The sequence below is a fragment of the Crocuta crocuta genome, unplaced genomic scaffold (genome assembly GCF_008692635.1).
Source record: "Crocuta crocuta isolate KB4526 unplaced genomic scaffold, BGI_CrCroc_1.0 scaffold791, whole genome shotgun sequence".
Taxonomy (NCBI): domain Eukaryota; kingdom Metazoa; phylum Chordata; class Mammalia; order Carnivora; family Hyaenidae; genus Crocuta; species Crocuta crocuta.
Window position 1 is genome coordinate 1,059,660 of NW_027532408.1, and position 12,494 is coordinate 1,072,153.

The window sequence follows — 12,494 nt, forward strand, 5'->3', positions numbered from 1 at the left end:
TCTAATGCCTATTCATTTATGATGTGCTAGTCACTATCCTAAGAGTTTTATATTCAACTCATTTAATCTCCATGAAATTCCTAAGATACAGGTAGTAATATTTTCCTCATCTGATGAGAAAAATGAGTTGTGGAAATAACGTAAATAGGGCAACACAGCTAATAAATAAGAGAGACATGTTTTCAATCCAGACAGTATAACTCCATAGTCTGTGCTCCTAACCTATATTAATTAATTTGTAATGCGTTTTCCTTTTTTCTTGCTATAATAGTTTTTGGACTGTTCCTTAGAATCCTAGAATCCCGTGAAAATGCCTCTGGGGCCATTAAGGAAAGAAAGTAAGAGAAAGCAGGTGGCACTCCACACCCTTTACCTAACACAACTTAACTACATCTGTTTCAACAGAGGATAGAATTAAACTTTTCAGTAATAATTTAAAAAAAATTTTCATACTAAAAGACAAAATGTGTGAAAATCAAATTATCTAGACTATAATCTTCATGGGGTCAGGATCTATGTCCAAAAGTATCTCATATGTTTGATATTCAATATATATTAACTTAAGAAATTAAAACAACATGGCAGTACTATTCTCATAAAAAAATTTAATATTCACTCATATCATTACATCAGAGAAAATCCTGAATACCAATATAATTAAATTAAATAATAACACTAATAATCTTAAATTCATGCTCCAATTGGTTCCACTTAGTTTTTAATCATAAGCAATAAAACGATTACCTCAAGGCTACTGATAGCTTAATAAGCATAATCCATTCTCACATAGAAAAAAAAGGAATGCTTTCCACTCATGTTTTTTTTTAAAAATATATCAATAATTATACTGCTTGAGGTACTAAAATGGCTATTCATTTTTTAGGATTATTGAATTAATATAAGAAATTACACTGAAATTCAAGTTATCAGTAGAAATACTGTAATAATTTCTAAAGTTCATGAATTGTCTTCAACCTCACAGATGTTACAAGAAAACTCGGGAAAAAAAGGATAATTGAGGAAAGAGTATCTAAAAAAATCATTAAAAAAATACTCTATTTGTTATCTTTTACCCCTTTCATCAATGAACCTAACAACTTACATAAGTGTTCATGAAACAGGGATAAAGGCTATCAACATCATTTTGTATTCCCTTTAATGGTGAGTTTTCAGCTTGAGAGTGAATATTTAAATCAATCAAAAATCACAGAAGCTTGAAGAAAATAAAACTAGTCCTAGCTTTTCCAACTGTGGATTTGGATTAAAAGTCAAAAGTAGCAAAAATAAAAACTCATCTTTTTCTCTTACCAAAACGGATTGTGGAGGTTTTTATTTTAGAAAAAGTACAGTTTCCAGCCAAGACACAGACATAAAATAATATCTACTGTTTAAAAAAGCCCGTGAAGTTTTCATCAACAATTTTTCTTATTTTGTAACTATTACAAGAAACTAACAAACTATCACCCTAACAAACCTCATCTTCATGACTAATTTCAAAAGAAATGAAACCTGTGAAGGCAATATAATATTAAGAGGGGTCAGCGTTAGATCTACCAATTTACTGTAATAAAATTGCTTTAAAGTGAGGCAAAAACTAATAAGAGTTTCTGATACCTTAAACATCTACAAGAAAGTTCAACAAATGCCAAATTTACGTATTTCTAGCTCAACATTTAGAAGATTTAATTTTAATACTCATTTTTGAGAAATTATAGTTAACCATCTGGAGACAAAGCACTACAGACTAAATCAAAGGCAAAGGAAACTAGAACGTAATAATCCCTTCAAAGGAATTGAGTTTGAATGAAAGCCAGAGCCTCCTCTGAATGATTAGCATGAACATTAACTCTAGTTCTCTTCTGACAGACTCAAATTTTTTAATGCCTATACTGATAAAAGTATTTTCTTAATCCTTATGAGAAAGCATCAAGATTGGTTTTCTACACTAGATTAAAACGTAAACAAAAAAAAACCCTCAAGCTTTTTATCGAGTATCTAGAACCAAAATAATTTTGGCAGTGCAAGGATAGGAGTTATCCAAAAATTATGATCTGGTGACACAAGAACAGGGTTTTCTGGTACTGATGAAACCACCATTTATTTAAAACATTTTCCAGAGATGGTATTAAAGAAGAGGTTCAGTGGTCAGGTATAGAGTAGTCCAACAGATACCCAAATAAAATTAGAATCTGGCCTGCTCTATCTCTGCAAGCTCAGAACCCACACACTTTACTTCATCTAAATAGCTGTCAGGATAACAATATGTTTTGGCTTGCTCTTCTCAGATGATGTTTCTTTTCTCCTCTCCCAGAAAAAGAAGGTAAATGTTTTTAAAAATTGCTTATTTAGTGCTAGGATCCCAGAAAAAAAACTGTGAATAAAAAAATCCACATTTAAGTTTAAGTAATATTACTCATCAAAGAGGGTTTAAAGGAAGAGTCTACTAGCCCTAGATGGTATCTGCTTGAGCAGAGAGGCTATTTCCTGAGTGGCTCAACTCTAAACCAAGAAATCAGAAATTAAGCATTTAGGTCCCCTATGCATTAGAAGATTGTCAATTCCTGGTCTAGGGAATTATGACAATTAAGTTCTAATTTTCCTAGAATGCTGCAAAAGCAATGGTTAATTTAGGAGATAAATTGATTAATGCCAATGTACAAAAGGATTTATTTAGAATTTTGGGCGGTGAAGAGTCCTCTACTATACTCAGATAGTGAAAAAGAATTGTAATAATGTCCTTACTTAAACCATACTCTACATGTAATCTCTACCTTTGGAGGATGACACTCGGGCATAGAAGATTCACTATTAAAATATGGATAGAGAACAGAAAATTACAGATTTAAAAGTAAAATTTCAGACTTTGCAAAAAAAACAAAAACAAAAAACACACCCCAAAACAAAGGACCAAAAGAAAAAAAAGGGTTAAAATTGAGATATCAAAAATAGTGTATCATTATTTTGGGCTTTTTGAAATGCAGAATTTTGTCAAAGGGGAATGAAATAACCAACTCTAATTTTATAAATAGGGAGATATTAAACAATATATAGATTATTGTCATTACTTCAAAATCAATCAAAGACATAAATATTTAACAAGTTGGAAGAGGATATAGACAGACCAGGAAGAAAAGGGAAGCTCCATGGAGAGACAAAGGGAACAAAGGGGCAGTGATCAATTATATGCCCAAATTAAAAGATCTTTAAGGGAAAGTGATTTGTTAAAGTATGTATGCAAAAAGCGGTTCATAGAATTTTCTCATTAAAAAAAATCTTAATTTCACATTAAGGTTAAAAAAAGATATAAAAATAAATTCATTTAGAGTTAGAGGACTAGTAACCATAAAAGATTCATTCTCTAAATTCCCACCAATGTCCAAAAAAAGCATGAAACTTCAAATGAATATGTAAAGGAGAGATCTCATGTGGTGTTTTTTCTTTTTGTTTTAGAGTCTAGGTTTTCTGTTTGAAATTATATTTTTGCATGAAGGGATAGCTAATTTTCCACCATGTGGAAATCATATGCCACCTAATTGAGTAACAGGATAATGATATTCTACTAGCACTAGAAAGAATGAATCAAATATACATGCTTAAATCTTCCACGAAAACAGAAACTTTCAAAACATACATAATACTTATGTTTTGATATGTAAAAGTCTACTCTTCTTTTATTGCTGATTTCCATGAAACACATGAGTTTCACTTTGGAAAAACCTACCTGAATAGCTGAGTTCATGAAACACGTATTTCCCAAGTTACTTAGGCCACAGAGGCCTGGCTGTTCATTGTTTCTGCCAGGTTCTGAGTAATCATAGTTCTTATAAGCAGTATATGATGGGAGACAATAATTTGAATTTTTCACACTGGAAGAAAACAAAGAATATTTTTCATAATGTAGCTGCTTGTTACAATATAGTTACATTAACAGAGTACTTTAAACTTATTTGAGATAGATGGTCATTAAATTTTTTTAATTAAGAAAAATTAACTCAGGTACTTTTAAAGATATGAACCTGAATCAAAAGAACCCCTCTAATCAAGATACAGTCAATAAACAAAATCACTGCATACTATGCCACACCAACCAATACAAACCACTGTTATATCTTTCTACCCTTGATTAGCTGGAGCAGCTCCACAGCTTGCTCCATTCTTCATTGCTCCATCAAATTTAAAACATTCAGATTTTAAACACCACCCACAGCAATAAATCATCTCATTTATGTCTCTTTTACATCCTGCTACTGTAATAGAATGATAACAGTAGAAATAGGAGGAGTTGTGCTTTAGTTACAGGTGAGAGAAGAGATTTCCAAGGCCTCTGTGACATCACTGGTCTGATTCACTGAAGATTCTATTTATAGTTTCTATGCTAGACCACCAGCAAAATCTAGTATTCAAATGCAGAAAAAAGCCTGGGCTGATTAGGGCTGCAAAATGAAATGATTCTAAGCAAGTACATTCCAGTATTATTTGCCTTTTCTTTCTTCTGGTTTGTTAGAATGATGTCGTTTATTTAACTAGATTAATATAACCAATATAACTGGGACTATCAGTAGAATAAATATTAATCTTAAAAAAAGCCATACAATCTTCAATGTTAGAGAACCAGGGTAATTTTAGAAAGAACTAAAAAAAAGTCAATCAGTAAATTAATTTGTCCTTTTTCTATTTACATGTAATAAAAAATAATTTTGTGGAAAAGGATGAATTCTCCCTTAATTTTTAATAGGTTATCTTATAAATATTTACAATGGACACTTTAGATATAATTCAAAAGCATACTTTCAACCATCAATTTTTTTTTTTGTTGTTTATTAGAACAACCTGAATGAGAATCAAGGTCATTGATAAAAGCAAATGATGATTCAAATAAAAGAATACAGTGTTACAAATAAACATGATGAATCAGTAACTCTGACAATCTTAACTGGCTACAGTTTATTCCTGGTATTCTTTTTATTTTATTATTTTTTTTAACATTTATTTATTTTTGAAGGAGACAGAGACAGAGTATGAGTTGGGGAGGGGTAGAGAAAGAGGGAGACACAGAATATGAAACAGGCTCCAGGCTTTGAGCTGTCAGCAGAAAGCCTTACGCGGGGCTTGAACTCATCATCTGAGAGATCATGACCTGAGCCGAAGTTGGACACTTAACTGACTGAGCCACCCAGGTGCCCCTCCTGGTAGTCTTTCTTAAAAATAATTTTTACTTAAGATTTCAAATGCTTTCTATTGTACCTTCTCTACTTTCACTCTACTAGTGTAACACTTTAAGTGAATTGTACTACTACTACCTGTTCTAACAATGCCTTTAGTAAAGGTAGGCAGACAGACACACACATACACTCATACGCCCCAACAAGCTAAACAGGTTAAACAAAACTACCTCAATCAAAAACTAAACAAACCTACTAATATTTTTGCATTTTTAAGAAGATATCCTTTCACCACAAATAAAAAGACCAACTTCTAGACTCAAAAAAGAAATACATCCTGAGATATATATAAAAAAAAAAGGAGGGCCAAAAGAAATGCAACCTTGATTAATTCAAATTCAGAATTTCTAGACTTTTAACTATATTTACTTGTGTTAAGCTAAAAAAAGTATAAAACAAAAATAGAATTCAAGCATCTTTTGGTTCTGTACAATCACTAGCCTTATGATTCATATTTTATATTCCCAGTAATAAAGTACAAGACACCTATTAGCAAAGTGCGAGTGACTGGTGATTGGATTATCAAATCTAACTTCGAGGACATGTAACAAAAAGCTAAACCCTGTTTTGTTTTGTTTTTTAGTCCTATAAGTAGTGCTAAAAATCAAGGTCTCTACAGACAAAAAGGAAAGGCCTACATTTTCTATACACTCTACATATTCCAGATATAAAATTACAATAGAATTTAGCAGAGTATATAGGGAAAGTATGCTCAAATGCATGCTCATGCCTACACACACACACACACACACACACACACACACACACAAATATGAAAAGACTAAAAACACATTTACATGCTTATTCCTTAAGTATTTATTGAGATATCTGTCTCTGCCCACAAGTAACCTCAATGGATGCTGGAAGCTCTCCTCTTCGTAGTGGCAACAGGATGAGCTTTGCTGGGATAGGGGTTTTTATTTACTGAGAAATGAACAGAAAACTTACATGCAAAGAAATTTTTTTGATTTTGTCTTAAAAAATTTTTTTTAATGTTTATTTACTTTTGAGAGCAAGCGAGGGAGAGAGGGAGAGAGAGAGAGAGAGAGAGTGCGCGCGCGCCAGAATGTAAGAGGGAGAGGGGCAAAGCGAGAGGGAGACAAGAATCTGAAGCAGGCTCCACGTTCTGAGCTGTCAGCACAGAGCCTGATGTGGGGCCTGAACTCCCAAACTGTGGGATCAGGACCTGAGGTGAAGTTGGAAGCTTAACCTATTGAGCCACCCAGGTGCCCCTTTTGTTTTGTCTTTTAAAATTCAAATCCTTAAAGGATTATCTACATTTTAGTCTAAGTGACAAGGATAAGTTTTGCCCAAAGACTGAAACAGTCTAGATGCTCAATGACAACACTGAAAAATGATAAATTTAAAATACGTTAATACTATATTGATTGGCCACTTATAATCCACATGTTATGTGCTTTCTAAATCAAATATTAAAGTCATGAAAAATACAAAAACTAGCAGTTCTTAAACACTTCAATAAAGTACTGGAAACCTAGGCCTAAAGATAGCCTCTGTTATCTTTCATGACTATTTTTTTCCTAGAGATTATAAGCTAGTCCTTATCCTCTAAGGCTATGCTATTTTGCAAAAATAAATATGCCTGTAATCTTAATGGGAACTTTAGTACTTACTACACTAGATAAATTCTGTATTATAAACCTATCACCCTAAATTAAGATAGATTGAAAAAAGTAACTTATTTTTTGGTAAAACTGAGCTCTATTTGTCTATACAAATTTAAGACTGACTTTTCAATTAGCACTTACACTTGGCATTATGAGCATTATAAATCTATAATTTAATCCTCATAACTACAATTATACCTATTTTGCAGTTAATGAATGATGCTTTCTGCAAGTAACTTGTAAAGAGCCATATGGCTGGCTAGCGCTGGCAGCCTCCAAAATCAAGTTCTTTTTCACAGTTTAATCTCTTACAGGGAATCATTTCCATTTCAAATAAAAGAGCTTTAAATGAATTAACATAAAAATAGAAATCTGCTCTGATGTGGAATGCCAAAAGTTGAGACAATACATACATTAAAAAGATTTTTTAAAGGCAGTATTCCATCAAAGCAAATGCAGCCAGACAGAAAAAAGCAGTGAACAGAAAGAGAAAGAAATTGGTGCATATTAAAAATGTACTTAAATTATAACTGAGGCAAAACCAAATACTGTATGTATGATCAGGTAAAATTATGACACCAAAGTAAACAACTGATTCCTCATAATACTAGTCTTTAATAAAAGTTTTATTAAATTTATATGAAATAACTTCAAGTATACTTTGTTACTATCTTTAAGACCAATATCCTTATTTCTGGTAGCGAAAATTTTTATCTTAGTAATGTATCAGTTTAATTCAAATCTTGAAATTGTAGATAGTTTTATATAAATTTCTAAGTCATAACTACTGATTTTAATACATACTTTGTACTTGTAGAATATCTCCACATACTTGAAGTTTCAAAAATGCACTTTATCTAAAAAGGCCATTAGCCACTTTACATACTTTTAATTACAGAAACCATGCTATTTCCATATGAAGCCTTAAGCGGCTACTTATTTCTACAAGTTAAATGGAAAGAAATTTTATGTGAAATAATTTAGATAATTATGATATTAATTCAAATTCAAATATTAATTCAAATTCAAAATAATTAAACTATTAATTCAAATTAATGTAAAATATTTTTTCCATTTTATAAATGTTTATATTTTGTTCCTTACTAGGAAAAGTAAGCTTTACTTTTAAGCCTGGTGGTACCTCATTAGCTATTTGCTATAAAAATTTCCTAATATAAAGGACTATTTAGTACCTAAAATAAACAACTATAAATAGCTAAAAATATAATCTAGTCATGGGAGGAGAATCATTGATCAATTTTAGACCTAAGAAAATACTCCAGTTCCTCTCAGAATCTTTTGCAGTCAGAGGTTTTAAGATCCAATTGTACCATCATTATTTTTAGTATAGGAGGGAAATAAGACAAAAAACAGAAACACACCAGACCACATACTAAGATGATTCCAGTCAGAAGGTCAAAATACAGTCTATGCTCAATACAGTCTACATACAATGTTAAAAGTCTCTCCAAAGAATACGTATAAATACATGTGTAAGAACTGACTTCTTTTACAAAATGTGCGAGCATCACCAATTGGTAGAAATACAGAAAGTATTTTATCTCCTATGAAAAAATTACTTTGATGGATTTAATTAAAAGATACCATATAAAATACAAACCAGATTATGAGGGTATTTCCTTTCGCTATTTTGCCTGTGGACATACATTTTTAAATAGAAAAGTACATACTACACTGCAATTTTGATTATGTATACACAGTCTTTGATATGTCACTATTACAATACAATGTAATGTTATTACACTATGGTACATGTTTTTATAAATTACTAAAATAAGGGGATGAATGTTTTAAATCTTGATACACGTGGCAAAGTTTTTTCTAGAAAAACTGGACTAATACTCCAACCACTCCTTGCAAGAATATCATTACTTAATTTTTCCCAGTGAGACTGAGGTGGAAAGAAGTGGATGGAGTTTTTACGGTTTTAATTTGTACATTTCCAGTTAGTCGTGAATTTGAGTATTTAAATATTTATATATTTTATTTTATTTCATGTTTATTTTTGAAAGAGAGAGAGCGCACCTGCGTGCACGTGAGCAAGGGATGGGCATAGAGAGGCACAGAATATGAAGCTAGCTCCAGGCTCCGAGCTGTCACCACAGAATCCAATGTGGGGCTCAAATTCACAAGCAGTGAGATCATGAGTTGACCCGATGCCATTTGCTTAATTAAGCAACTGAGCCACCCAGGTGCCCCTAAATGTTTATATATTTTAATTGTTTTGCTTTTTTTGCCAGCTGCATCATTTGCCCATTTTTCTACCTGTCTTGAAAAATTTCTCACTGATCTTTATGGCTTTGATATACTAAGAATATTTATTTACCCTTTGTCATTTGTAGCAAGTAATTTTTCCATTTATTTGCCATTTATGTTTTATATGTCTAACAATTTAAGTTAATTTAATATACAGTTTTACAGAGAAATTCTCAATAGTGATCCACATTTCCAAACAACATTTCCCGGATAATCCGCCCATTCCCCATTAGTCCACAATGTTTTCTGATCACATTAAATTCTTTTATGTATAAAAAAGGGCTGTTTCTGGACTGTCTTTTCTATTTCATTGATCTGTAGATGTTATTCTCGAGTCACTACTATGCTGTCTGAAATCTTCTATCTTTATAACAGGTTGTGATAATTTAGTAGGATTGATCATTTCTCATTTTCCTTTCCCAAATTATTTTGGCTCTTCTTACATATTTATAATCTATACATTAAAATCATTTTGTCAAGCCCTCTCCCCAACCTAAATACGAATTTTAAGGTCAAATGAATTTAACCTAGAAATTCAATTAATGATGTTCTTTTAAAAATTGTTTCACAAATAGCCTTAGTCTTTTTATCAGATGCCACTTATGAACTGGTCAAACAGTGCAAATATTTAACTACATAAATACAGTCAATCTAAAAAAGTAAACCACAACATAATGTATATATTCAAAAAATAAAACAAGGATAAAATTCTCTAGATTAAAGGTTTTCCAATAGCTTGACTGAACTAATAATAAACATTTTCTTTTTATCCTTTTATATAAAATAGAAACCAAGCCAATTTTCAAGGTAATATACTCATTTCAGATGTTACAGTGAAGCTAAGGGATTTTTAACCTTTTATGTCCATATAGCACACACTTCCATGTAACTCTTGTAAATTGCAAGATTATGAATATAATTCATGATGGGGCAAAGAAATTGTTTCCCTACACTTTTTAAAGAAAAAGTGATTGCCTTTTGATGAACATGAAAATCTGTGTATGTTTTCTAGATGAGAATCACTGATACACACTTTTAAAAAATACTACATATTGTAGGTCATTATGTATCGAGTTCTAAAATGACATCTGAAATTTACACTCTTCCTAAAAAATCAAGTTCTAATAGACTTCTGTATAAATTTTCAATAATTCGTGTTTAAACTATAGAATTCTGAAAGTACCTTTATTTCTCTTTTAGAGAATTTACTGTAGTGTATATATTAAAGAAGTTTATAACTGTGCTTTCTTGTAAAGTTACTCCTCGAAGAACTGATCCGTAATTTTAAAAAAAAAATCATTTTTAATGCATTAAGACTTCATCCTAAATTTTAGATACAAGAGATTTTTTGCAACCACAATAGGGCGATCAATTAAACAAAGAGTTTTTAAGATTCAGTGCTTACTTTCTGTTGTTGATGTTGTTATAATTATTTGATAGAGATGAAGGAGAGATCTTTGGTAAAGCTGAAAAATTGGATGCACCTGGGGACCTTTAAAAATATGAAAATGTTAAATTAGATAAAAAATGCTGAATTTTGAAATTAATTATGAAATAAAGAAAAGACAGATGACAATGTATGTAGTAAATGAATGCTGGAAAACAGATTCATGAGCAAAATCACTATATATTCCTTTGTTTTTTCTATTTCCTATGTATTCTTTCATATAAAAAATACAAAAGGGAACTATTTTCAAAAGAAATTTATCAGATTAAATATACAACTTGATATTTATTATTCCTATATATCTACTGACTCAATACATCCATTTCTGAGTTCAGGTAACCATTTTAAATATTTTACAATCAATAATTTTGTTAAATGGGTGGAATTAAAATGTCAAATTTTTAAGGAAGCACGTAACAGCAATCCGATTTGTGCCCCAGTGGGTACCATGGCATTCTAATTATACACACTGAACCAGAGATCTGAGGATTTACCAGTTCTTTAACATGTAAAGCAAAAGGGAAAGAATTGCATAAAATAATTCAAAACATAATCCTAGAAGTAATTTTTGGCCAAAGTTCTCTGCAAAAACTGAAAAGACATATATCTGACTATATATTACCCACCTCACTAATTCAGAATCTTTCCAGAGAAATCTCAATTACTAATGTCTTTTAATCAACCGATATGCTTTAAAGGCATGATTTATAATCACAAATCCATTACATAGGAATGATTATTTTAAAATAAAGGTCTCTTAAAGATTTAATTTCCCTTGTAATCTTGTTAGTAATTTTAATTTACAAGGCAGCATCTAGTCTATGAGCTGTAAAAAGCTAACTTTTTCAGTCTAGTATCTCATTCATCATAAATTCTAAATTCGTGAGGTCCAGAGTGAGTAGTTTAAAAAAATTATTAGGCGCTAATGAACCATGAAATGGTCAATGGGCAGCAAAGTATAGCTACAGAATCTGCTTGAAGTCTATAAATTTTAGGTGATTTGGATTTTACCTAATCTATATACTTGCAATGTATTTTGGAGAATAAATTGTGGGCAAAAAAATTTCTTACACATAAAAATTTTATTTGTCTTTTGAAGTTTTATATATTATGAAATCTTGGTTAAGATTTTTTTTTTTTTTTTTTTACTTTAAAGGTGCTTCTTTTTGTTGATACAGGTTATATATAGGTAGATTACATTAAGTGAGACCTCTATTTAGAAGCCTTTCTGACAGAAGATCTTGGAAGATATTATTTTACAGTGCTAAGTTCAAAACATAAAACACAATCAACCAAGTTTTAATATAAAATAACAGAGAGAACACATTTAAAAGGTTATTTAATAATTTAAGGTAATAGTTTTTAAATAGAAATAGGGAAGTATCCTGGTATTTTTGCTTTCATGTTAAGAAAGCTAAATTAGCTAATTAAAAAACCCCCAAGTTTATTAGAGATTGAGTTATAATGAATTAAGGAAGTTAACTTTTCAAAATGTAATCCATTTCACTAAAATTTAATTCATTTCAATTTTTCAGAAATAAACTAAAATGTTCTCTTAAATTTTACCATAAATTTTACTATAAGTAAAAGAATTCATTACTTTATCCAATAAAGTAGTTGAGGCACATATATATATTTTTCTGCCCATCTCTGCCCTTTTTTATTATTCATTAGCCATTTTATCTAAGGATAATATTAGAAGTTTCTATGAAGTTCAGTGAAACACTCAAAACATTTATTAAGTGACTACTATATGCCCTGCCCTTGTTAAATACTAGGAATACAAGGACAGACATAGTTCTTCACCTCAAACAGCTCACAATCTAACGGGAGAAAAGGATACTGTAACAAAGGATACTGTAGCAAAGTAACTGTAACATAGTGCAAGTCCTATAACAAATTTTAAAATTGTAACAAAAT

General features: G+C 30.8%; 1 protein-coding gene across 3 annotated transcripts in view; it reads right to left on the reverse strand.

The window, feature by feature from the left end:
* Positions 1-12,494, reverse strand: part of USP15 (ubiquitin specific peptidase 15) — a 117,743-nt gene that overhangs the window by 36,856 nt on the left and 68,393 nt on the right. For 2 of the 3 annotated variants that reach the window (XR_013338735.1, XM_077778808.1), the window contains exons 7-8: positions 10,533-10,619; positions 3,722-3,866 (exon numbers count right to left, since the gene is read on the reverse strand). Coding sequence is in view for 2 of the 3 variants with exons in the window: in XM_077778808.1 (XP_077634934.1) it covers positions 3,722-3,866; positions 10,533-10,619 (232 nt within the window). In the remaining variant the exon portion in view is untranslated. The remainder of the gene's footprint in view (positions 1-3,721; positions 3,867-10,532; positions 10,620-12,494) is intronic. The other variant, XM_077778809.1, reaches the window with a different exon arrangement.